The sequence below is a fragment of the Pollicipes pollicipes genome, unplaced genomic scaffold (genome assembly GCF_011947565.3).
Source record: "Pollicipes pollicipes isolate AB1234 unplaced genomic scaffold, Ppol_2.1 Scaffold_7262;HRSCAF=8765_pilon_pilon_pilon, whole genome shotgun sequence".
Taxonomy (NCBI): domain Eukaryota; kingdom Metazoa; phylum Arthropoda; class Thecostraca; order Pollicipedomorpha; family Pollicipedidae; genus Pollicipes; species Pollicipes pollicipes.
Window position 1 is genome coordinate 1188168 of NW_023597055.1, and position 25399 is coordinate 1213566.

At 51.1% G+C, this 25399-nt stretch overlaps 1 protein-coding gene across 1 annotated transcript; it reads left to right on the forward strand.

The window, feature by feature from the left end:
- The first annotated feature begins 7256 nt into the window (after window positions 1-7256).
- Window positions 7257-23243, forward strand: LOC119114023 (dynein heavy chain-like protein PF11_0240). The gene is made up of 4 exons (XM_037238254.1): window positions 7257-7264; window positions 19396-19783; window positions 19839-19960; window positions 23162-23243. Exons 1-4 carry the CDS (start codon window positions 7257-7259, stop codon window positions 23241-23243), a joined length of 600 nt encoding a protein of 199 aa, XP_037094149.1.
- The last annotated feature ends 2156 nt before the right edge of the window (window positions 23244-25399 follow it).

The following is a 25399-nucleotide window of genomic DNA, read 5'->3' on the forward strand; positions in this document are numbered from 1 at the left end:
GCTTGAGTAGTATGGCGACCGATGGACCCATTTTGTTTCCCATGGCTACCTCCGAATTTTGTTTACAGTTACCGTCGTCTAGGCAAAAACAGCTGCTGTGTAGGCACAACCTCATAAGGCTGTCGATATCAAGCGCGGTAATATCCATACCCTATTGGTATTACCCGACGTATTGTCCGTATAGGTAGCTCAGGTGGTTAGAGCGCCTGCCTTCCAATCCAACCACCTGTGCTGGGGCAGGTTCGAATCGCTTTGGGCGTCCGCTATTTGGCCTTGACAGGTATGGCTTGTGGCCGGTGGCAGAGGTCGCGCTAAAGGTCAGTTGACGTCAGAGGGCAAGATGGACCGTGCCGAGCATTGCGGCACATTAAACTTTCGCCACTAAATTCCGCTGTTGCCTGGAATAGCGCTATCGGATGGTAGGGGTAAGGGCTCACACAACCAGCACTGCCTGGCGTGAGCTCTGATTCCATAAATCCATCGATTTAAATGGTTCGGATCAAATCTTCATAAAAAGTACCTAACGTCTGGCTGTTGCTGGTATGGCGCTGAGGTATATCAGATATCAAAGATAGCTGACATGCTTATCTAAACGTGGAAAACCCGCAAGAGTGTGCCGTATGACACTGATGAAGATGCATAGTCTCAGAAAGGGTCTGCTAACGATAAATCACCCAATTAGGTCGAGTCAATGCCTTTGTGGTAGTACGATTAATGCGCTATTCAGTTACTGATGTGTTTTGCGTGTACCATGACTGTAAAATATTGCCACCGGAATCATTCCACGTGAACGTTGTTGCTGCCAACCGTAATCTTATGTAAGGCCGAGAACATGTTTTCACCAACTGCATCCCAAATATCGTCTTATTCTCTTTTCAATATTGTGTGTTATCATCACCACATGAATTTCCGTATCAATGGTAACAGATGCCTACAGGAAGATCCAAGAGATTCAGAACAATGATACAACCTTCTCGTCGGCTGGCCGTGGTCTGGGCGATGCGTTGTTGTAAGCTTGAACTATCGCTTGGGTATCGCTCTGGTCAAATAGAAGTCTCACGTTCACTTTCAGGGTCCAGCATGCCTGGAGGCTTGAAGCATCGGGGGGGGGGGGGGGGGAGGGGATATGATGAAGGTATCGGTAAGATAAGGTCGTTTACGACCTGGAGCAGATCCGCGTCGTTACTGAGAGGAGGAGAGGACCCCCTTGTCCCTGTCGGTAGGCCCTCGTCTCGATCGTGGGTTCCATGTGACATGGTGTGACACGTAGGTCTGATGCATGGTGCTCGATACAAGAAGGCATAAATGCCTTTTCCATTCCCGGTGTCACTGGGAAATATGTTCATACATGATTAGGGGTTATGTCGCGGTGTTTTGTTTTGTGTTTAAGTGATTGGCGCCCACTTACAGCCAAAATAATGAAGGCCATAATGCATTTGGAAGCCACTTAGGCCGAGGAGGCTCCCCCAGTGGCATAGATAAGACGGGAGCGATAGGAGTCACCTCCCTTGAGGTAGTGCTCCCCCCCCCCCCCCCTCTCCACTGGTACCAAATGTCCCAGTAACATCATGCTTCATGCAGTTTCAAGACGCCTGTCGGGCTTCTGAACAGGGGCCACCATAGTGGGGCTGAAATATCCCCTGAGGCCCGATTAAGGCCTCCTCGGAGCGAAATCCTGACTACGCCACTGAGCCTCACCCACCATTAACACTGGGCTGCCAGAGTGGAGTTAAGCAATGACCCAGGAGACCCCAATCGCCAGAGATCCTGCCGAACCGAACCCACCGAACGACGAGTTGGTGACACCGACTCTGGGAGTTCCACCTTAAGTTGCCAACAGCCACTTGGAAGGCAAAACGTAAAAAATAGACGTTAGGTGTAACAGGATGGTGACGCAATGCGTTTCTTGCAAACCTACGCGTCAAGACATTTCAGAACAGTATTCGCGCACAATCCACAAGCAGAATGCATGCACAACGGAGGTTGGGCGTAAATTTACAGGACACTGAGCAGGGAGTGGTCAATGTGCTTGTTGCGGGAGACCGAACAATGCTTAACACGCGCTTGGGTGGAGGTCAAATTGACCCCCGGAGGTTTTTCCAGAATAATTTTTGAAAGGTGCGGCATAGCCACGCCACACGCTGTATAGCGGTCGAGAATTGAATAGCGGATCTTTTGACGTACAAAATTAGATGCACCTGATAAGGTCATCGTCCTGTGTCGGGTTAAAGCCTGGCCATGGCTGTCAGTAAAGGACATTTCTAGGGAATCGTTCAAGGTGATGCAAACACGGAGTGTTAGACGAAGTCATACATGTCCGAGATAGATGACTGATGATTGACTGATGATTTTTGGGCAAAAAAGTAGCTAAATTTAAATTTGTAATCAGCTCTATTGACCTAGGAACAGGTATGAAGGTCAGAACAAGGCCAAAAATAGCCCGCTTTTTTACTTGGGACCTTGATTTTCTGGGGCAGATTCTGTTGCAAATTTCTTATCAATGGCAGGTTCCGAAAGAGACATGCTTTATGGACTTCTGTAAGATCAGAGAAGGTCACTGACCTGAAATGACCCAGTTCAACATTTGCTTTTAGGAACATAACGTAATATCTGATGTTTGTTCGAATGACAAAATAGAAGCAATGCTTTAGGCATGTGGTCTACTTGACCTTATAAAGGTCAAACAAGGTCACTGACCACATTGATCGTTCGCTTAGAACAGGTATCTAGTTTCAAGGCGGCTGCATGAAGAGGCCTGGGGGCACTTGAGACACCAATCTGGAGTCTGACCTCTTTTGACTTTATTTGACCATAAGTTCATCACCTAGAAAGCTTAAATTTTGACATAAGTGAGTTCCGACACACGCCAATCAATTCTGTAAGTTTGGGGACTCTTTGGCTATCTTAGTTTTCAATATCTCGGGGGGTGACCCCCACCCGAGCGAAGGGCATTCAACCGGCCACCTGGGCGCGTGCCGAAGGGTAGGCCTCTCCGCTATACCCTGTTATAAAACAAATACATAACTTATTAGGACCAGCAAACTCCTCTGAAAGCCAAATTAACACTGAAATTGTGCAAAGCAAGATTTTATCAAGCCATTTTAACGTAATTTCTGCTCGATATATCCTGGGCAGAGGCGTGAACAACATTAATATCACCAAGTAATAGTGCTTTGCGGCAGTTCGAAGGTACTTTGCAAATTCTGAGGAATGATCGCGGCGAGGTATTAGTAGCACAGATGGACTAATTGTTCGTCCTATCGTCCTCGTTTGGTGAGTTGGCATTCGCAAAACGCTTTAACAAGCAGGTCTCCCGGTCGTCTTCAGGCGTTATTGAGTCAAGAGAAGGAATGTGGAAGACTTTTAGTCACGCACGTGTCACAACCACAGCTATCCTCTTGGCATTGCGGGGATTCGTACCAGAGTTTTCTTGTTACAAGCCCAGCGCCCTACAAACTGAGCTATCGGTTCCGGATAGCCAAGTGGTTACATCGCTGGACTTGTAATCAAAAGAATCTGTTTGCTTTTAATCCTAGAGATCCCAAGAAGAGAATCTGTGTTTGACGTGCACATGGCTGAAAACCAGACAACATCCAGTGCTTGTCAGGACTCGATAACACCTGGTGACTGCCGCAGAATTAACTGACCGAAACGTCGTGTGCATACAAACTAACTGGGCGAGGACCATTGTGTGAACATCTATTCCATCCAAGCTACTTTCCATACGCTGAGATTGCCGTTTGCCGTAAGCTGTCATTCCTACTACTGGTCATAAGTACTACAACCTAACGGCATTTGCCGTACGCTCTACGTACTGATCTGTTTTGCCATCAGTCCGCATTACAAGAGAATTGCCCTATTTTCCTGATCATGGCCGACCAAGTGGCTTTGATCACAGCAGACGCCAGAATTCCCCGCATGAAAACATTGGGACTTTTGCCGTGCGCCTTCACAAAGCTTCTAGCTCCCTCGCACAAAGCCACAGTCATAATGGCACCCAATCCACCCATGATTGATCGTTCCATAAAAAAAAACGTTTAGACCTGCCTATTTTCATCCAAATCAGCTGTTACAGGCCAACACCTTTATTACCAATATAACAATTGTAGGACCCAGCGCACTGAAGGCAGCTGTGTTATAGGATGTTACTGCGCCTCCGTTAACTAGATGAACATCTAACTGGCGACGATAATCTGGCGCAAATTATAATTTGACCCGAAAGCTGACGTGGGCGCTGACGCAGTCTAGGTGTAACGGTTCAACACCTGGCGAAGTCAACGCACGCGATGCCGGACCGGTCCTCTGGCAACAGGTAAAGGGGGCTCGCCATCTACCCATCCAATTATCATCAACGACCGAATGCACCGTACACTGTGCAAGGCGCAGTGCAATTTACGATCCTCATGTGGTGCATTATTGACTATGCGCTTGCTTTGAAGGCGCCCGCTATACCGTGTAGCACATCCTCAGCGGGATGTCCCATTTCTCTGGCCCGAAGTGAACTCTAGAGAGGTCGTGCTCTCGGGGTATACCACTGGACCTGGAGGTCTATCTAGAGACAGACCACCGGACCTAGAGGTCTACCTGGAGGAAGACCATGACCGCGACCCCGGTGCTGCGGGCGCTGGCTGGCGCAGCAAACACAGAGCGATCACTCCGCAGATGCTGCCATTTCCTGAGTGGGGGCCGTTCGAGGAAAAACTGGGCGATGTCAGACGCGAACCAAGGACCTCTCGCGTGCATTGTAACGCGCCTTAGTCAGTTGCGTCATCGATGTGGTAATAACGAATAGCATATGTTTGCTGTAAGTGCTCATGACTATTGCGTCATTTCTAAAATGCGGGCCTTCAGCATTGAAGGCTTTCTGAAACTTAATATTGCATCTTTGTACATGCCACTTCCTTTTAAATGCCAACTTCCCTCTGTACGGTGTGCAGTGCGACGACCTTTGTGCGGTGTGCAGTGCGACAACCTTTATGTGGTGTGCAGTGCGACAACCTTTGTGTGGTGTGCAGTGCGACAACCCGCCTCAGTTTACATTTTGTCTTCAATATGTTTGAAATACGTGGCACCGCTGACGCCGCCGGGTGGTCTGATTAAGCTCGTCATCACCGAGGGGCGACTTTGATTCGCCTGCCGCCTCACCCAGGCTACTTCGGCTTGAAGGTTATTTCATTTTGAAGCTGTGCTACAGGCCGGGCGGCTGGGGCAAGATCACGGACAATTCCCCGCGTGTTGCGATCTTTAACGTACGTTTTTACAACGTATGTGCGTACGTGCTAGTACGTTTCCTCGCTCTGTCTCGGCGGAAGACGTACCAGGAATCACGCTCCATTGGTTGGGCATCGACGGGCAAACGCGAGTTTCGATAATCCATATTAGTCGATGTTATGCGACTTCATGCGTTGTTGGACCTCTATCAGCATCGGGAAAAATGAGTGTGCGTTGATGTGTGTGGCTTGGAATCACCCGTCCGTAAGGCTTGTTGCAGGCTGGAACGCGGCGCTCGCGTCGGGCCTGTTCGATGCGGCTCACGTTCTTCTGGTGGTGGTCATTGTTCGGACGGCTACGGCCATCGGCGGAGTCGACTGGAATCGATTGTAAGTTTACGTAACTCTTCCATTGAATGCTCTCGCCGGTATGGATGTTGGAGCAATACAGGGGTTCTTGTAAGTGTAGAACGCTAATGAACGCGCTACTTTTTATTAGCTCAAACTCAACTGGAATGCTTTAATTTACTGATAGCACAAAGAAGTTAAATAACTCAGTTTACTGCAGTCTGCAGCGCATGAAACCTTGATGTCCTGTGTCGAAACACTGTGTCGAAACCTGTGTCGAAACATTCCGATAATAACACGAAACGAGATTTAAGAAAATATATGAACCATTTCGTTAGATATACGCCGCATGCTGCAAATACATGAAGTACTGAGATAGACAGGATTTGAGTGCACGGCTGGTTGTTTTTTAAGTTAACCAGCCCTGTGATAATGATAATGTGAGCTGGTCAAACTACAATGTTTTGAGAATGCAGCAATCAGTTGCTCTCAACTGAACATTATGTACATGACGGCTTCCATTAGCATTGTGTTTTTTTATCTTCTACAACGGAGCTACCATCTTAAGCTCCCATTTCTAAAGTTATGTGTGTACTCGGCCTTGGGTGCCAAGATGTTGGGAGAAGGAGCAGAGTCACCTTTGGGGTGTTTAATTAGTCGTAACGGGCGCCCGTGCTTCAGCGCGTGGATTATGGGACGCGAACGTCACTCATGAATTCAGGCACGCCGAAAACAAGTTGGTGGAAACGTCCCTTTAGGCGGCTTTGCCATTGGCCAGTGTCGAGCAGGGGGAACATGACGTCACACCTCAACAGCGTTGCCATTGGCCAGTGCCGATCAGGGAAACATGACGTCACAGTCCCTCAGGAAATATGCCTTTGATTTGACCAGCGCCAAGCAGGATGATATGACGTCATGTTGGCATTGACAGAGCGTTCCTGATGATTCTGCGCTTAGGCTTAGGTGTCGGTAAATTGCGAGTCGGGAAACTGCCCATAGAAGTAGGAGTCGAGTAGGGACCATTGCTCTTTCCCTTCCACCATGGATCGCGCGATTCCGCAGATTCTTTGATACATGAAGGGAAAGCATCAGTGTTCCTGACCTCTATGATACTGTAGATATTGTAGGGGACTTATAAGCCACAAAGCCTGTTTGCTTTGGTGTTGCTGATGTAAGATCATGATGTTATCTTGGTTGTTTAGGGCGCTTTCGACCCGAAATGATCATTTCAGGGCTGTGGGATGAAGGTAAATGGTTAACGGTGGGGCAGACTTGCACGCACCTGGGGACCAAACGTCGAGCTTCAACCCGTGCATGTGCGCTGGGTACCCGGTCGGGGTCCCCCTTCCCACGGGGCTCTCGGCCCACTCGTGGCTGACGCATGCAGCCTGCCCCGGACAGGCGGGTTGTCGCGAGGATGTAGGATGAAGAAAGATAAGGGATTGGAGGAGCGGATGTAAATGATATCTTTTGTTGTTATTTTTTCTGGATTAAAGCGCTTTCAGCCAGAACTGATCATTTCAGGGCTATGGGATGAAGGTAAGTGGTTAACGGTGGGGCAGACTTACATACGCCTGGAGGGCCAACCGCCGAACCTGAGCTGACGTGGCTGACACATGTGGCTGGCTCACGCATACAGCCTACCCCAGGCAGGCGGGGTGTCGCGAGGATGCAGGATGAAGCAAGATATGGGATGAGATGGACGGGTGAGTTATTTTACCTGGCATCTCTCATGATGATGAATGCCATACAGTTACTTTAACCAATCATCACTGCTTAAACGGAAAATACATAATCCTGTAGCCGCTGGGTAAGACGTCCAACAGTGGATGATTTATTCAGCCGCGCTGCAGAAATCCAGCTAACGACCTATTAGTGACGCCCTCCCGTTCCAACCAGTCGTAAATAATCGTCCAAATTCCTACCGGCGCCCGTCCTGCCGCCTGGCGGTCGCCGGTCGAACCAGTTGCCAGGCTACGGCGGCCACCACAAACGCCCCGGGCGAATTCCGCCGGCAGGCTGAGACTATTCGCGAGTGACCGACCGTGCGGAAGCAGCATCGGTTCACTGGAGACGCCTTCAGGTATGTCATCCGACGTCAGCCCACTGATAAGTTGTGGTTCTTTCGGGCGTGCTGACCACGTGCGGACGTGCAGCGCTCACTGCTACCGTGCCAGCGACAGGTTTGTGAATCGAACTGGTTGTAACACGCGCTCGGGCGGGGGCCAAATTGCCCCCCCCCCCCCAAAGGTTTTTTCCAGAATGGTTTCCGAACGGCGCGGCGCGGCTGCGCCACATTTTGCATAGCTGTAGACAATTGAATAGTGGATCGTTTGGCATAGACAAAATTAGATGTACCTTGTAAGGTCGCTGACCTATGGCAGGTCAAAGTCAGGCCATGGTTTCAGCGAAGTCAGTTTCCAGGAAATCTTTCAATCTGATACAACAACGGAGTGTTAGACGAAGCCATACATCTCTGAGATGCTTTTTAGGCAACACCAATATTGAATGAGCAAATTACGGTGACCTGAGTTCAGGTACAAAGGTTAGACCAAGGTCAAAACCAACCTGTTTTTCACGCTGGGGCTTGCAGTATGGGATAGTTTCTGGTGCTCATGTCGAATTTATTGGTAGCAGGAACGGTATTACACATCTTCCATGAACTTTTTAGAGGTCAGGATAAGTCTTTGAGCTCGAACAACCTAGGTTAACATTCTGTTTTTAGAAACATACGGCCTAGCGTTATATCTGTCGCCTATTCAAATGCAAAACTAATAGTAGTCTTGTGTGATTTTGGTCACCATGACCTTTAAAAGGTCAAACAGGGTTACTGACCTTAACTGAGCATGTGAACTTTTGCTACGAAACAGTTATCTAGGTTCTGGGGGCACTTCGGGGACCAATCTGGAATTTGACCTTATTTGACCTTAATTGACCCGGAGGTCATGACCTAGGAACCTTAAACCGACCTAAGTGAGTTCACGTACAGGTCAACACACCCTGTCATTTTGGTGTCGTTAGCTCTCTTAGTTCCCGAGATCTCAGGGGGGGGGGGGCAAATTGACCCCCACCTCCATCCGAGTGAAGGGTATCTAGCTGATCACCTAGTTTCTGGCTGGCTGATTTCCTTGACGCATACGCGGTGAATCGATTTCGTATCCTTAACAATTACAGAATCACCCACAACCTCACCAGTCTGATTGCCTCGTTCCAAGCAGCTCATCACCCGTTGAGCGGTTTGAGTGTTTACGGCATGAAGACATCAGCTCTCGTTTGTAGATTTCCATATGCACTTTAACTTATGTTTGGATCTAAAGTGGAGACACCACTGGGGCAGTTTAGGCCACATATTCGTGTTATTCTTCAAGCGCTCAGCAACCCACACGCAGAATTAGTCGTGACTTGCGAGATCATGGGCGGAGATGAGTTCGAAAACACTCCTCTAGGTTACATTTACACCGCTCTAGATGCATCATACACCAAACATCTTCAAATATCATCTGACTTCACGTTGAACCCACGCTCCACGTGTTTCCCGCCTCGTTGATGATGGTTGACAATCGCTTAGTCACGTGACACTCCTCGACGCGCGCTCCTGTGGCGAGGACTGCGTTTCAGCCTCCGAGCAACCAATGTTTTGAGGTCGGTGTCACCTTTATGCGCAGTCGTGCCGCCCACGACACCGCACAGCCTTAGTCATTGCTCCACAGTGTATGGCACAACTGTGGTCCTCTGCGCTGGTATCGTTCGCAATGGACGGGCAGCGTTTATATCAATTGTCGGAGCAAGAAATATGTAGAATTTTGGATCAACTGGACTCTGATGAGTCGGGTACGGACAGCGTCAGTGAGGAAGAAGACGCAGCGTTCTGCGTCGCTTTAGAGTCCAGCGACGACGACGATGCGGGCGTCGCTGGTGTCGCAACGTCAAGTGAGGACAGAGTGGCTCTTCACCCCTCAGAGGAGGCGGTGCGCCATCAACTTACCACCTCACAGCAACGTTTGGAAGACGGAGTCTACGTCGCGTGGCGCCGCCTGCAGAAACACGAGCTGCCGCACGGGCTCGCTCGTACAGCGTCCATGACAGCCGGAGCGGAGTGGCCGAAAGATGGGGCACACAGCCCCATCGGGACCAGTGCGCAGAGCTCCATGCAGTAGCACCAGAAAGCGCCCCGGGCTGAAGGGGGCTGCAACTGAGGCCCGGACAGAAGCCGATCGTTTCGCACTGTTCTTTACGCCAGAGTTGGACGAGGCACGGTCTCAGTCTCTGGAGAAGTCATCGGACGCATCAAAGACTCTCCCCTATATGAGTTCGTTCCATTGACGCTCGTAGAACTGCGTGCTTTTATCGGGCTCAGTCTGCTCCGTGGTTCTGACGGGGAGAGATATGACACCGATGATTTGTTCACGGGTGTTTTGCCCACGCCCCGTTCCAGGCTACCTTGAACAAGCGGCGGTATGCACGCATCCTTAGCAGTCTTCGCTTTGATGATGCCGAGACACATGAACAGAGGAGAAAAGGGGCTATGTGCCATGCGGGAGTTTTTTGAGCTGTTCGAGTCCGGCCTCCGGCGTTGCTACATCCCACGGAGTTGGTTACCATCGAAGAGCCTCTCGTTCGATTCCTTGGTCGATGTGGGTGCAAGGTCTGCATGCCTGCCAAGCCGGGGAAATGTGGCATACTCTTCAGCACTGTCGCCGATGCTGAACAACGCTACGTGTGGAAGATTTGGCCGTATGCAGGGCGGCTCGCCCAGCCTGACCTGGCGGACACGGTCAGGACACAGCCTGGCCTGCCCAGCCTGACCTGACGGACACGGCCAGGACACAGCCTGACCTACCCAGCCTGACCTGACGGACACGGTCAAGACACAGCCTGACCTGCCCAGCCTGACCTGACGGACACGGTCAGGACACAGCCTGGCCTGACCAGCCTGACGGCGGACACGGTCAGGACACAGCCTGGCCTGACCAGCCTGACCTGGCGGACACGGTCAGGACACAGCCTGGCCTGACCAGCCTGACGGCGGACAGCGTGATGCCCACCGTGCCTAGTCTGGTCTTCTTCCTGACCAGGGAGCTGGCAGGAGCAGGTAGGACCGCTATTACACCTCGGTAGAGGTGTCAGACCTGCTGCAGGAACAGAAACTCTGGCGTCGGAACTCTACGGCAGCGGAGGCGGCTCATCCCGTCCGAAATGAAAACAACGCGGCACCGGCAGGTGGGCTCCACGATCGCCTGCGATCGCAAGGGGACGACATTAACCTCCACTGCGCCAAGGCCGGGAAGCTGGTTCTGACGTCGTCCACCTTCCACCCAGTGGTGCGTGTAGACACCAAGACCGGCAAATCAAAAATGGTACTTTTCTGCAACGCCGCTAAGGACGGCGTGGATCTCTGTGACGCCATGATCGGGGCATACCCCACGCAGCAGCCGAAGCGTCGCTGGACCACAGCTGTTTTCATGTTCCTGGCGAGCGTCGCTGCTCTGAATGTGTACTTCGTGTTTTGCTCCCGGAACACAGAAGCAGCCGCTGCTCGGCCCCGCTATGGCGGCTGGCGCCAGTTTCTGCGGGCGCTTGGACTGGCCCTGGCCGAAGACCAGCAGGGACAGAGAGCCGCTCTGTGCGAGACCAAAGGAGCGGTCAGCAGGCCTACGGCTCTGGTGCTTGAGAAGGTCTTGGGTCGGGAGCTGCGACCGCTTTTCGTGACCAGCAATGTGCCTCAGGCCAGTGCCGCGCCGGCACGCAGCCGCTGTCGTCTGCGTGGAGGAAGTGCATGGACCCGGCTACAAAACTAAGAAAAGTAAGATAAAAAAGGTGTGACCACATCCTCGAAGTGTGAGAGATACGTGTGCCATGAGCACAGTACCACCGTTCGAGAATGCGGGGCGTGCAGCCAACCAGACCAGCCCGCCACCGTGGACAGCGATAAAACGGCGTGTTGTGAGGCGCGCTTGCGTGCGTTAGTTGATATAGTTGTTAAAGGAACGGGATGGAGAATCCAGCAGTTGTGGTATTTCAGTTATCATGCGTTATGCGTATATTTGAGCGTGGCTAAGCTAAGCACGACTCTGTGTGTGCATGCACGCAGCTGTACATCTCCAAATGACGAGGCGGATCCATGAAAGGATGATGCATCAAACCCGGTACGTTGCTGCGTGCACTTAGCAAAAAACACGATCGTGGATACACCGTTTTTGAATGCTGACTTATGCTAGACGAAATAAGTGATGATGAGATCAATCCGGCCGCGAAAGAAGCACGCGAGCAACATTCTGCTGGTAGTCATATCGAGGCATAGGTGGTTGGAGCATCGGCGTTACGACGCGCTCACAGGGGGAGTTCAAATTCCCAAAAGTGCTTCATGCTCTCGCTTGTTTCGCATACGGTGCGATAATAGCAGGACCCGCCATGAAAAAAATATTGCATAGTTAGGCCACGTGCAAATCACGTGGCGTCAAAGTGTAGCCGGAGATGTACCAAGCACCATAGCAAGGCACTTTAAGGTGTTTCATCAACCTGACCTTCTTTCCCTTCAATTGACCACCCGGACGTGTGGTAAAAGTCAGAGTAGGTCACTAACCGAAAATGACCCAGGCCAAAAACTTCATTTTTAAGCACGGATCACTTTGTCTAATTCTAAACGCGTCTTCAAAATAGAAGATCAAAACAATCTCCTAGGTTTTGGTGACCATGACATTCCAAGGAATAAACAAGGTCACTGAACTAACATGAATACCGGTGCCACGCCGCTTAGAAACAGCATATAAGTTCAGGACGATGGCATGAGGAAGGCTGGGGCTTTTTGGACGCAGATCTTGAGATCTATCAGATCTTGACCTTGTTTGACCCTATTTGACCTAAAGCTCATGGCCTGTGGACCGTAAATCATAATACAGTGAGTTCACATGCAGACGCATTCACCCCGTGGATTTGGTATGTTTGGCTTCCTTAGTTTTCGAGACTTTATTAGGGTGTCAAATTGACCCTCCTCACCCGAGCGAAGATATTCAACCGGCCACCCGGGCGCGTGTTCAAGGTCAGGATAAGTCACTGACTTAGAATGACCAAGGTCAATATCTCGTTTTTAGGAACATACTGACTGGCTTAATCTCTGATGCTTTTTCAAATGCAAAACTCAAAGCAGTCTTGTATAGGCTTGGTCATCATGACCGGCGAAAGGTCAAATAGTCACTGACCTTGAACGAGCACCAGCAAACGTTTCCTTCGAACAAGTATCTGGGTTCTGGGGAATGTTGGACACCAACCTTGAGTTTGACCTTGTTTGACCTTGTTTGATCCGAAGGTCATGACTTGGAAACCCGAAATTTTGACACAAGTGAGTTCACATCCAGCTTAACACACCCTGCAAATTTGGTGTTTCTAACCTTCTTAGTTGCTGAGATCTCGGGGGGGGGGGTCAAATTGACCCCCACCCCCGCCCGAGCGAAGGGCATTCAACCGGCCACCCGGGTGCCTGTTAAACTTGCCATACTAAAAGAGCCAGGGTCAAGCACGATACGATGGTGAAAACTTATGGGAAAACCTGCAGCAGAAAGGAACTGAAAAACCTCGATTTTCATCAGCGTGATATTCATCCCCTAAAACGGCAGGCAAGGCAAGATTTTGAGTGGCCATCAGAAGAGCCCCTCCGGTAGTTGGGTCACATCAAACGATCAAAACGTGGCGCACAGTTTGCGGGTCATAGCGTCGAGGGCAGCGTAGTCCATCACAAGCCTACGGTAAATAGCGGTGTTTGACATAAGTGGGGTGGCCTATGCGTACGCTGCTAAGAGCGAATTCCCCTCTTTTTTCGCCAAAACAGGACTTCAACACCCCGATGCTGTGTTGAAGTGATTTTGCTTCTTAACGCTCAGTGAACATCACTGCTGCCGCCATGGTGCCTGCATAACTACAAGCAGACAGGGTGCATGTCTTCAGTGGGGAATCGTGTAACAGGTATGCGCGATCCTTGCGAAGCACACTTCGCTGCTGTGCCCGTGGGATGATTCCCAGAAACCGACGAGAGACCTGGGAGTCACGACAGCACAGGTATTTCCGTGCGATGCACTGAAGTAAGACGCGTCATAATACTTTTAACAAACAGGTTAGACAGATGAGACTCACAGTCGGCCAAACGGCTGCTTAATGAGTTAGAATCGAATGCAAATCACTGCTTTCCAGTTCCAGGAAGCTCTGTCTTGTCAAACAGAGAGGCTTGATGATACCTATCAGCTCGGATGTGTAAGTATACGTGTGCAGGTCACGTGGAATGGAAAGATCAGATGGATTGGCGGTCTGGAAACTGGACCAGCTTACACACATAGTGGTAGTGGATGCCTGCTCATTTTAATTGGTATTTTTAATTGGTGTTAGCCTTTGTCAATCAGCTCTCGGCTGGAGTTGTTCGAAAATCCCCTGTGGTGATAAGGAGCGTGGCGTAGTGAGCTATGTTTAAAGTGCTTTTCATCGAGCCGGACACATCATCGTAGGGGAACACCGTGCAGACACAAAACATGCCCCCATCCCAGCCGTACGTTGCACGCCCCACGCACTTGAACATGTTCGAGGATTTTAGACACTTGTGCTGTAGGTTTTGAGTATGTTCTGCATATGATAGACGTCGGTCTGCCACCGCCGTGAAGGCCTGCAGCTGCTACTTCCTTGTGGGACCCTCGAGATCGAGTCTCTGCTAACGAAATCGACGATTTCACATGGGCGGTTTACTCCTGGTATTAAAAACAACTATGTATAGAGTTTAACGCCACTTTTAAGCATACCGAAAAGGGCAATGAGCCATGCCGGAAGAGTATAACACGCATAGCGTGATCTATGTTATTCCGGAGCTTACTGGAATTTATCGAAATGAAATCAAACGTAAAAAGTGTTTCATGGGATGTAACTATGCACCATAACGGGCATATTGGAAGACAAGGGAACGATATTTTATCTGGCAATGCACAAAGCTGCTTGGTGTTTGATTTTCAAGAAAACCGGTTTGGCGGTCACACCAGTGCAGATACGGGTATGCACGGGATCAATCCGTTTGTTTAACTGCCAATATCAACTGTCGTTCGCTGAATTTACGACTTGAATCCGGGCCACCGTTCCTAGTCCTAGAACCGAACCGTTCCTAGAACCGGTGCGTGCATTCGACGTAAATGTGAAATCAACCATAGTAATCAACATTGTCGGCGTGGAGAAGGATTGGTCGTTGCCAATTCGTTTTCAATTACGAATGCGATAAAGCTAGCACTTATATAAGCATCGCTAGCCTCAATTCCTGCTAGTGGCAGTGAACTGCCGTCTGACGTTTGTTTTGACAGTTCGTCTGCCATTGAACTCGACTTACGGCAGGGTCTCACGTCTGCTCCTTGTTTGTCTTGCCGTGTGCGTGACACGCAGAGAACTCAACGCATAAGGTCCGCTTTCTGCCCGTCAGCGACGTGTTTTTCCACCCGCATACCTAGCAGTCTATTGCACAACCTCGCCCGCGTTCCTGTAAATAGTCCAGCAGTCAGTGTCCGTGGAGGGACATTTGGGCCACGTGCCGCGCCAGTCGATCTTTTATGGGGGTGAAAGGACGCCGCCGGGAGGGAGGGAGGGGGTGGGGGTGGGGGCTTTCCACACTGACGCGTGCCGTTCAGCACGGCGGTGTTTCACGGATCCCGACCGTGAACGGCGATCATGGCATTTCGCGAAGCGTGCTGACGGTAGCTGTGGTGTTGAACGGGTCAGCCTCAAGTCAAGCCGACGTAGCCCGCTTGTGGATCGGGAGGAGACGGCGCTCACAGTCCCGAACCCTGCCGTGCGTGCGCCAGTGTCGTCCGTTGGCCAGACGCTCGTGATGCTCCTGACAGGCTTGGCATGCGCTGTTTATTGGGTGTCGACGGGTGAAGTGAATATTTCAACAGAACCGCTCAGCTTGATCTAACGGCCAAAGCCCCTTTGGGATGTTCCGTTTTTGGAAGCGTCGGAATGCGATGCAGGTCATTTGGGCGACCAAGCGTCTTGTGGATTACAATGACAAAGGTTCAAGCGAGCGGTGACGACAGAGAACCTAGAGGCGGTTATTCGGGAGGGTAGATTTAATCGGAAACGCAAACATTCCTTATAAGCTTATTCGTATTCATTCGACGGAAGTCCCCTCCCCCAAGAACGGTTAACCTCAAATCTTGCAGCGTGAACAAGGGCGAGGCGAAAATATTTTTCCACTCAGGTGAAAGCACACTTCAATGAAAATCACAGCAAAATGTCGCACGCACCCATGAGGAGCCACGCAACGATTTAAGACTCAACTGAGGTCGACTAAGTATTGCGATGGGTGACACCCTTGAGCACAGGGCCAGAAGGATGCAATTTCTGTAGATTTGTATGGAGCTCCCCGCCCAGCTGTCTCACTGCGTCTTGGCTGCTTCACAAGACATTACGTGGCCTTGGGAGGACGAAGCAAAAATATATTTCGACTCAAATGCGAGAACGATCCAATGGACTTCGGTCCTCGGAGTGTGCGAGAACGATCCAATGGACTCCGGTCCTCGGAATGTGCGAGGACGACCCAATGGACTCCAGTCCTCGGAATGGGGAGATGAGCTGAACAGACGTCTGATGCAGTATGCCATCCTGTCCTTCCTGGCGTGTTGTGTTGAATACACTAAGTGGTCCTGGGACACGTTTCGTGGCTAATCAAGTTTCTGCGTTAAGTACGTTTAAGTGCGTCAACTTATTTGTTGCTTGCATGTGTGTTTTCAGCCCATGTCTGTAGTGCGATAGAGGGATGAAAGCCTTCAGGGTGTTCTTATCAAAACCGCGCCGATGTCTCCCATGGCCATGCGTTGTTTCTGAGTTACAGGCGAGTCTGTGCACTATTTTATGAGGCCAGAACGTGCCAGACGACCGAAAGCAGGTGCGTGCTGACCGTCAGAACAAATCGATGCAGTCGCATGCCGGCGACGGTACCAGCGCCGGAAATTATCGAACAGCAGTCCAAAACGTCTTGCCGTCTGCAGAAGTCAACGCCAAGCTCCAGGGCAGTCTTCGTCGTTTTGAGCACGTCGTAACTTGTAACTTGGAGCCAATGTTCTACTTGTAACGTTACGGCGTCACGAGTAGCCCGGCGTTCTCTTGGTGTCTTGGAAGTTGAACGTCTGGTAGTGTAGCATGTTTTATGTTGTATGAACTGCATTGCGTCGGCAACGTATTTCTCGCGTGGCCATTTCATTCACAAAACCAAATGCAACCGCGTGCTGTGAACGTTCATATCGTTCCTTTGCAGCACACCTTCCTTGATTACTTGGGTACCGCCGGGCATCCCAGGTATCCACAAATACGAAACAGAGTATGGAAAGATAACTGTCGATCTGAGCCAAACTTTCCCGGCATTCCAGAGTAGCTTGGAACGATGGAATATTTTCCCACGTGGTGCCTTCCAAAAATTGGACCATGAGACAGCTAAAATGCGGACCATATATCATTATTATTTCAAATTCGGCCTATCATCGCCATCAAGCATCCAGGGACCCTCAAACACGTGGGAACCCATTCCAGCCAGCACAAGGCTGAAACAGTGCCTCTTTGTGGTATCCTGTTTACGGCCACAACCAGAGTTTGCGGTAGACGCTCGGACCGAATCACAAATCCAGTCAGCATATGTAGGTGTTGCATGATGAAGCCCGTTCATTGCACATGCCGCATGTGAAATGCACATGATAAAGATAGTGACCGCTGTGATTACGCATACCCGACTTTAACAGAATGGACAGTGTTGTTGATGTCACTGGGCTTTGCGACGCACCCCACTGGCACCGCCGGCCTCTCACCCCTGCAGGAAGGGCGGGTACAGCGGGGAATCAAACCCTGCGCTTCTGGTTTCCCAGACGCGCAGCTTGAGCCATTGCACTACGGGTACCTTAAGTCATCGGCTCTAACTTAAACCCAGGTGTAATGTTTTCGACCTCGGTGCTGAGCAGTGGTGTCTGGTTTTGGTCCAATATGAACTAGAGTATAACAAAATGGGTCTGTTCTGAAGGGAGCATGTACTTCTCCGAAGGGCCTTATCGTTCTCAGTTTAAAAGTCGCTACCGCAATCCTTACACAAGCATGACATATCACATACATTTTTCTAAATTTTAAGCAACTTTGAGCGCGATCCCTCCCCTCTCGGTTCTTTTAACTCTGCCTGACGGCTGTGAAGATCTTTGCCAGTTCGGTCCTGGACCCTTGGCTTTTGCGCAATTATAGGCTGGCCGGATACAGAATCATCAAGAAATTGCGGACACACCCTGAATTCAATCCAACGCTTTGCATGTATCACCACGTCGTTCGTCTTCAACTTTCACACCAGTTGAGAGAACCAGTGACAAATGCCCCGCTCTCTGATCCTATACCATGGACGATGGGACCTCCAAAGCAGAAACACTCGACTTGACCTGACTTGACTTGGCGATTCGAAGACGCGTGCTCAGGAACCAATTAAGAGCGCCCCTTGAGCGGAAGGGACGCGTTGCAAGCTCCCACCCGAGCGCACTCCGACGAGGCGTCTCTAACGAGGCCGAGCGCACTCCGACGAGGCGTCTCTAACGAGGCCGAGCGCACTCCGACGAGGCGTTCCTAACGAGGCCGAGCGCACTCCGACGAGGTGTCTCTAACGAGGCCGCACTCCGACGAGACGTCTCTAACGAGGCCGCACTCCGACGAGGAGTCTCTAACGAGGCCGCACTCCGACGAGGTGTCTCTAACGAGGCCGAGCGCACTCCGACGAGGTGTCTCTAACGAGGCACCCTGCCGCCGGCGCCCGTCTCTGACCCGCAGTCAGCTGATGTTTTATGCAGGGGTCAGAGGTCGACGGACACGGGGCCAGACAGGTGACCGCGGTCGGTGGCGACGGATGGCCACAGGTCACGCACGGGGGATGTTAACACGGCTAATGCGTACAGTTGAACGAGGCTGGTGTGCGACTGTCGCAGGCGGCGATTTCATGGCGCTCGCTGGAAATTGTCTCCCTTGTTGGGACGTGGTGTTTGAACCCGTGCTCCACTATTCGATTGGAAAATTTCAACTCAACAGAGAACATTCTAGTGAAATTCTAACGTACCACAATGGTCGGTACGGTCCGTCCTGCCCTCTCACACATCACCTGATCTTTAATGCGAACGCTACCACTGGCGGCAGGCTATCCCAGCCAAGGGCAAATAGCGAACGCTGAGAGTGACTCGAACCCACCCCACTACGCATGGTGGGGCCTAACCAACTGAGCTATCGAAACGAGCAGTCCCGCGGGGGGAATCTAGCAATGGCTAAAATACATCCAGCATGTATCGTGATCATTGACTCTAATGAAGGGTGAACGGCGCTGTGGCTTTTTATGTGATGTCGTTGACCATACCGTCTTCTACCAAAAGCCGTTTTGGTCTGAACGCAGTGCAGCCAAGAAAGGCACAATCCTTGAAATCAAATTTAATGTCCATGCTAAAGCACTAGCCCGGTGATCGCGCTGCAGTCCTGAAAACGGTGGGTGCACTCATCAATTGCTGTGCAGCCCATTCTCCGATAATTATCCAATTAAATGGAAAGCCTCTAGACAGTGTAGTTCACGCCGGCAAACGGCCAACCGTCGTTGACCAGCGTAAGCAGAACGACCTTTCGCCGTGGTGAATGGCACGATGGCGGCCCTCAGATGGCAAAGCCGACGGGTCACACAAAGCGGAACAAACACACCACCGAACGTGCCCATTCCAGGCCATTACCACCAATAGCTGGCCGGTCGTCTGTTTGGCGATATCGTGACAGCGGGTCGATCCCAGCTCACCTCAAATACACGGACACGGACGGCTAACAGCGGCGGGGAGGACCAGCCCGCAGGCGTTCTCGGCGGGGAGGACCAGCCCGCGGTCGTACTCGGCGGGAAGGACCAGCCCGCGGTCGTTCTCGGTGAGGAGGACCAGCCCGCGGTCGTTCCCGGCAGGGAGGACCAGCCCGCGGTTGTGCTTGGCGGGGAGGACCAGCCCGCGGTCATTCTCTGCGGGAGGGACCAGCCCGCGGTCGTTCTCAGCGGGGAGGACCAGCCCGCGGTCGTTCTCGGCGGGGAGGACCAGCCCGCGGTCGTTCTCGGCGGGGGGGGGGACCAGTCCGCGGTCGTTCTCTGCGGGAGGGACCAGCCCGCGGTCGTTCTCAGCGGGGAGGACCAGTCCGCGGTCATTCTCTGCGGGAGGGACCAGCCCGCGGTCGTTCTCAGCGGGGAGGACCAGCCCGCGGTCGTTCTCGGCGGGGGGGAGGGACCAGTCCGCGGTCGTTCTCTGCGGGAGGGACCAGCCCGCGGTCGTTCTCGGCGGGGAGGACCAGTCCGCGGTCGTTCTCGGCGGGGAGGAGCAGCCCGCGGTCGTCCCGCTGTCGTGCTCCGCGGGGCACGGCATATCCGACGGCCGCGCTTTACGGTCAAAACAGCGTGTGGAAAAAACGCGGGGATCGATTTAAAGCTATGACCGGAGCTTCGTGTTAATGGCCGGGAATAATGGCTTTAGGGGGAGCGTGTCGAGTGTGGTTTTTACCTTAGCCCTGTACCTCCTAACCTGGAACCGAGACTCGTGTTGCCGCTGTCACCCGAGGTCTAGAGACTATCCATATATTACGTTGCACATGAAGGGAGAGGGTGTCTCAATGGGGCGCGACCAAAAGGTAACAAATTGTTCAGTGCATTAGCGAGGAACATTATTCACATAGATAAGACAGTAATAATAGCCTTATTCCTCGGAGAAAAAAAAACAGGAAAATGGAGATACAGCTGGGTTGATATTTCGGCAACATGCCTTTATAGAAACGACAGCAGAAGAGTAGGTATTGTTTCGCTGAAGGCATGTTGCCGAAATATCAACCCAACTATATCTCCATTCTCCCGGTTTAAGGCTGTTACTACTGTCTTGTCTAGAAAAAGTAACAAAGAGAAGAAAGAGGGATAACAACAAACGTGACGCGTTGCACCGCGTATCGTTAAGCTCAGTTGTGGCTGCACCTTGTAACGTAAATCTCAGCTGTGGCTGCACAGCGCAACGTAACTCTCAGCTGAGAGTAAGGAGCAAGAAGCTGTAACTGCAGTACTCTCTCTCCTCCTCTCTCTCTCTCTCTCTCTCTCTCTCTCTCTCTCTCTCTCTCTCTCTCTCTCTCTCTCTCTCTCTCTCTCTCTCTCTCTCTCCTCTCTCTCTCTCTCTCTCTCTCTCTCTCTCTCTCTCTCTCTCTCTCTCTCTCTCTCTCTCTCTCTTTCTCTCTCATCTGTGGCCACAAATCGTGTTAAGATCCTCTTTTGATGTTTAAAACATCAATGCAAGATGCTTTTGACACGCAACACGCCCATTTTTGTTTGCACGCCTAGCTTAATTATGGGCTAAGCGAACGTTACATTTTTGGACGTTATTCTTAACAAAGCGTGACCGGGCCGGGGGGGAGTTTGCCCAGTCTAACCGGTGCGGAACCATAGGCGGGATGAAAGGTGGAAGGAGCTTCAGGCCGTTCCCAACTGACACGGGAGACAAATCAGGTGTCACATGTTCGGAGTGTCTACCCCAGATCGCCTGTCACCTCCTGCTGCTTATGGCAGGGCTGGTCAGCCCTCCACCAGCGCACGCCTGGTGTGGATGAGAGGCATGGCTGCAAGCTCCTGATGGTTATGGCAGGACTGGTCAGCCCTCCACCATCGCACGCCTGGTGTGGATGAGAGGCATGGCTGCAAGCTCCTGCTGCTTATGGCAGGGCTGGTCAGCCCTCCACCACCGCACGCCTGGTGTGGATGAGAGGCATGGCTGCAGGCTCCTGCTGCTTGTGGCAGGGCTGATCAGCTCTCAAACCAGTGCAGGCTTGGTATGGTATGGCTGCGAATTGATAGATAGGCTTATGAGTCAAACATTCAGCTGACTTGTACTGTCGAGACATTCTTGAGCTTTTCACAAAGGCAAACTAGATAAGAGTTCGTGACCTTTGACTTTGAGAAAGACTAGGCATAGAAAGTCAAGGAGAATGAGATAGCTGAAGCATTTGTGCTTGACTGCGGCACAAAACATTTCAGTCATGTTTTGTCGGTCTGCCAGTCATAACAGCGCGACACACCACGCTGTCAACACGTGACGAGCTGCAGTCAGGCACCTCCGGTCCCAGGCTACCGCGCCAGACGTGTCGTGCGCACGCTCCGCCCGCAATAATAGCCACCGACACGAGCGGTCGCCCAGCGGCATCGCGCGCTGGTGGCAACCGGTGGGTGCCCCCCCCCCCCCCCCCCCATACCCCGGGACGTTGGCGACGCGACGCCGACAGCCAGCCCCCACCGACGAGCCGGCGGCGGGTCAGCAGGGGCAGCTCTTCACGTGGGGTGGACGGAAAACACGGGTCCCGGCTGCGGCAGCAAAACACCGTTCGCACGTTTCGCGTGTTACGTAGCAGGAACAGGTCACTGCATCTATATGACCTGTACAGGCAATGCCAGATAGTGAGGTGTTCCGTAAAGAAGCGACGCTAAACGAAGCTAAGAATCGCCTTGCACTACATACACGTATACATATATATATATATATATATATATATATATATATATATATATATATATATATATATATGTATATATGTGTATACAACACTATATACATATATATGTGTATACAACACTATATATATATATATATATATATATACATATACGACATATGTATAAATATACGACCACCGCGGCTACTATATATATATATATATATATATACATATATATGTGTATACAACACTATATATATATATATATATATATATATACATATACGACATATGTATAAATATACGACCACGACACTCTCACGACGCCTGACAATGCACTTACGTGACGGGGCACCTCTGGACCACACGCGACACGAACACGACAGGACATTGACACGACAACAACTGGCAGACAACACTGACATTTTGCGGACGTGCAATGACAGAAGACGGTTTCCAATTCGGGAAAATATATTCATTAACGAACGCTCTCCGGGCCCGAACAGACAAACACATTCTTGCACGACTCTTGAACTATTAGGTGGTGGGCGATGAGCACTATTGATGCGATTGTAGCAATAGTATTGTCATTGCGTCTTTGTAGTGTTTCCATTATGAGTGTACCTTATATGCATCAAGTGAAAATAGGGCTCTGTCTTACTTCAGTTAGTCATGCTTTATTTGTGTTCTCCGTACCAAAATATGTTTTTCAATATATATATATATATATATATATATATATATATATATATATATATATATATATATACCAGGTCCGTGGAGGCTTTAAACCGCCTACGTTACGTGACATTTACCTCGCTTGCGGTGGGAAGAAAGCTATTACTCCATCACATTGAAAGATTGATAGATGTGGTGAAATTTGTAATATGATGATGAAAAATACTCCCGCTAGTGCTGTCCAATGAGTCAACGAGTTAATCAACGGGATCGTATCGTAAGCCAGCATGGTCAAACCACCTCTGCCTTCACCACGCGCCTGTCGCCGGCCGATATCGATTGGTCCGTACATTTGTCTGCTGAAGCGAGGCGAGGCAGGGCGTGCGTGTCACATGCTCGGCTCCCATGGCGGGCAGTGCTGGCAGCGCTGACGCGCCATTCGGCCGTGCGCCCATTGTTAAGAACCGCCGCTCTCGTTTCCTGCTGTTCCAGAAGTGACCTCGGAGTCGTCTGTCAGCGTGGGCGGAGCTGGTTGGTCGAGTCTGGTGGTGACCTCAGGTCATCATGGCGTCCGGCTGGCTGCCGCCGCTGTGCCTGGTTGCGCTGGTGCTGGCAAGTAAGTTGTCACCGTAAACGGTATTGAACGGGTAATTAAGTACGAGACGAGTGCAATGCGATCGCTAGACGATTTGACCACATGCGCTGTGGTAGGATCGTTATTGGCAACAACAAAAAAACGCTGTTAATTTGTGTGATCTGGACGTTGTTTGCGCTTAAGATGTGGATGAACATGGGACAGGATAGCACTGTCCCTCTACACCTTTGGTGGAAACTCAACGTGAAATGTGTGGTGGTGCATGAAAATGGTGTGAAGATCAGACTACCTCACTTTACTTTGCGACGTGCTACGTGTAATATTGTACTCGCCGATGAATGTTGCACTCGCATTCCTGCAGCCCTGGCCGTTTCACTAGTTCAGCTCGTCATGATCCTTACCTGTTGACTCACCCATTCGGGGCGGGTTGGGTTTAAGTCTCTTCAGGAACCCTCCACTTGCCAGAACTTGCCTGCGGCCGATGGCAGTAGCCGCGCTTAATTAAGGCCAGGGCACATCAGATGGTAGAACGAGTTGTGCCGACCTTCACGGTACGTTTAACTTCCGCCGCAGAATGATGTCGTTGTCCTATAATCTTGCGATCGAATGGTGGGGACATGGCTTATGCAACAGATGTGGGCGTTGATCCCAGAAATCCATTCATTCATAATGTTCGCACCGTACCTTTAAAATGTCTGGAGGACATGCATTTAGAGATGTGATGGGTTCAACGATCTCAATTTGAAGTGATTTTCCTACAGCATGTGTACAGATTTGCTGTTGCTTTTTCAGAATTATAAGCTAAACAAAATTTTTCAGGGCCTTGCAAAGGGAACATTGAGCCTACAAGTGGCATAAGGTCATTTGTCCATGGTGGCTGTCCACTGACGGCTCTGGAACGAATTCACCGAGAGACTGCTAGCAGTTTATTCGGGGTGTCGAGGAAAACAACGAAGGTTGTGAGGGTCTGTGAATGCGCCAGCGTCGACGATTGGTATTTCTGGGCTATAGCAATCCATGAATTATGTGACTGGCGCGGCTCGCAATTAATGGATGCTTCAAACGAGAAATAGCTGTCCAGTGGCGGGCTGGATCGCGACTGATGTTACAGAGATTAACGCTAGTGGTGACACCAGGTAGTGACGCGTCGACCAAGTCGTCGCAGACCTCAAGATTTCACAAAAATACCACGGGTAGTTGTCATGTGCACTCGTCTATAATTTAGAATACCTTGCTGAGGGTGCCGTATAAGGTAACCTATTCAAAGTACAGAAGCTTTACTTCTAGGCCCATTATTGAAAGTGTTCATGTCCTAGGAGTCGGCACTTTACTGTGCGGAGGTCGTTGCATCAGATGCACTCTACGCTGCATCAGAGGTTGTTTCGTTGCCTGAACATCATCGCCAACGTGTCCCGTCTGTGCCGTTTGTGTTGGCTGATGGTATGGTTAGAAGTCAATGTCCCACTGTTTGGCTGACTGTCTGCGCCTCCTCCCAAAAAGACGCAGACATGACATGCATGCCGTCTATGTTGGCCGATGGTATCGTTAGCAGTCAATGTCCTACTGTCTGACTGACTGTCTGCGTCTCCTCCCAGGTGTGCTGCTCTCCAGCTCTGCTGCGGAGACCACCACGGTCACTTCTTAAGTCCGGCTGAATTATTGTCCCACTGTCTGGCTGACTGTCTGCGTCTCCTCACAGGTGTGCTGCTCTCCAGCTCTGCTGCGGAGACCACCACGGTCACTTCTTAAGTCCGGCTAAATTATTGTCCCACTGTCTGGCTGACTGTCTGCGTCTCCTCACAGGTGTGCTGCTCTCCAGCTCTGCTGCGGAGACCACCACGGTCACTTCTAAAGTGGACGGCGTCGCCGGCAGCAACGTCGGCGAGGACGAGCAGGGGACGGCGGGGGGAGCGGCCTCCGGGGAGGACACCGGGACCGGGGGAAGCGCGGCCGCCGGGGAGGACACCGGGACCGGAGGGAGTGCAGCTGCCGGGGAGGACACCGGGACCGGAGGGAGTGCAGCTGCCGGGGAAGACACCGGAACCGGAGGGAGCGCCGG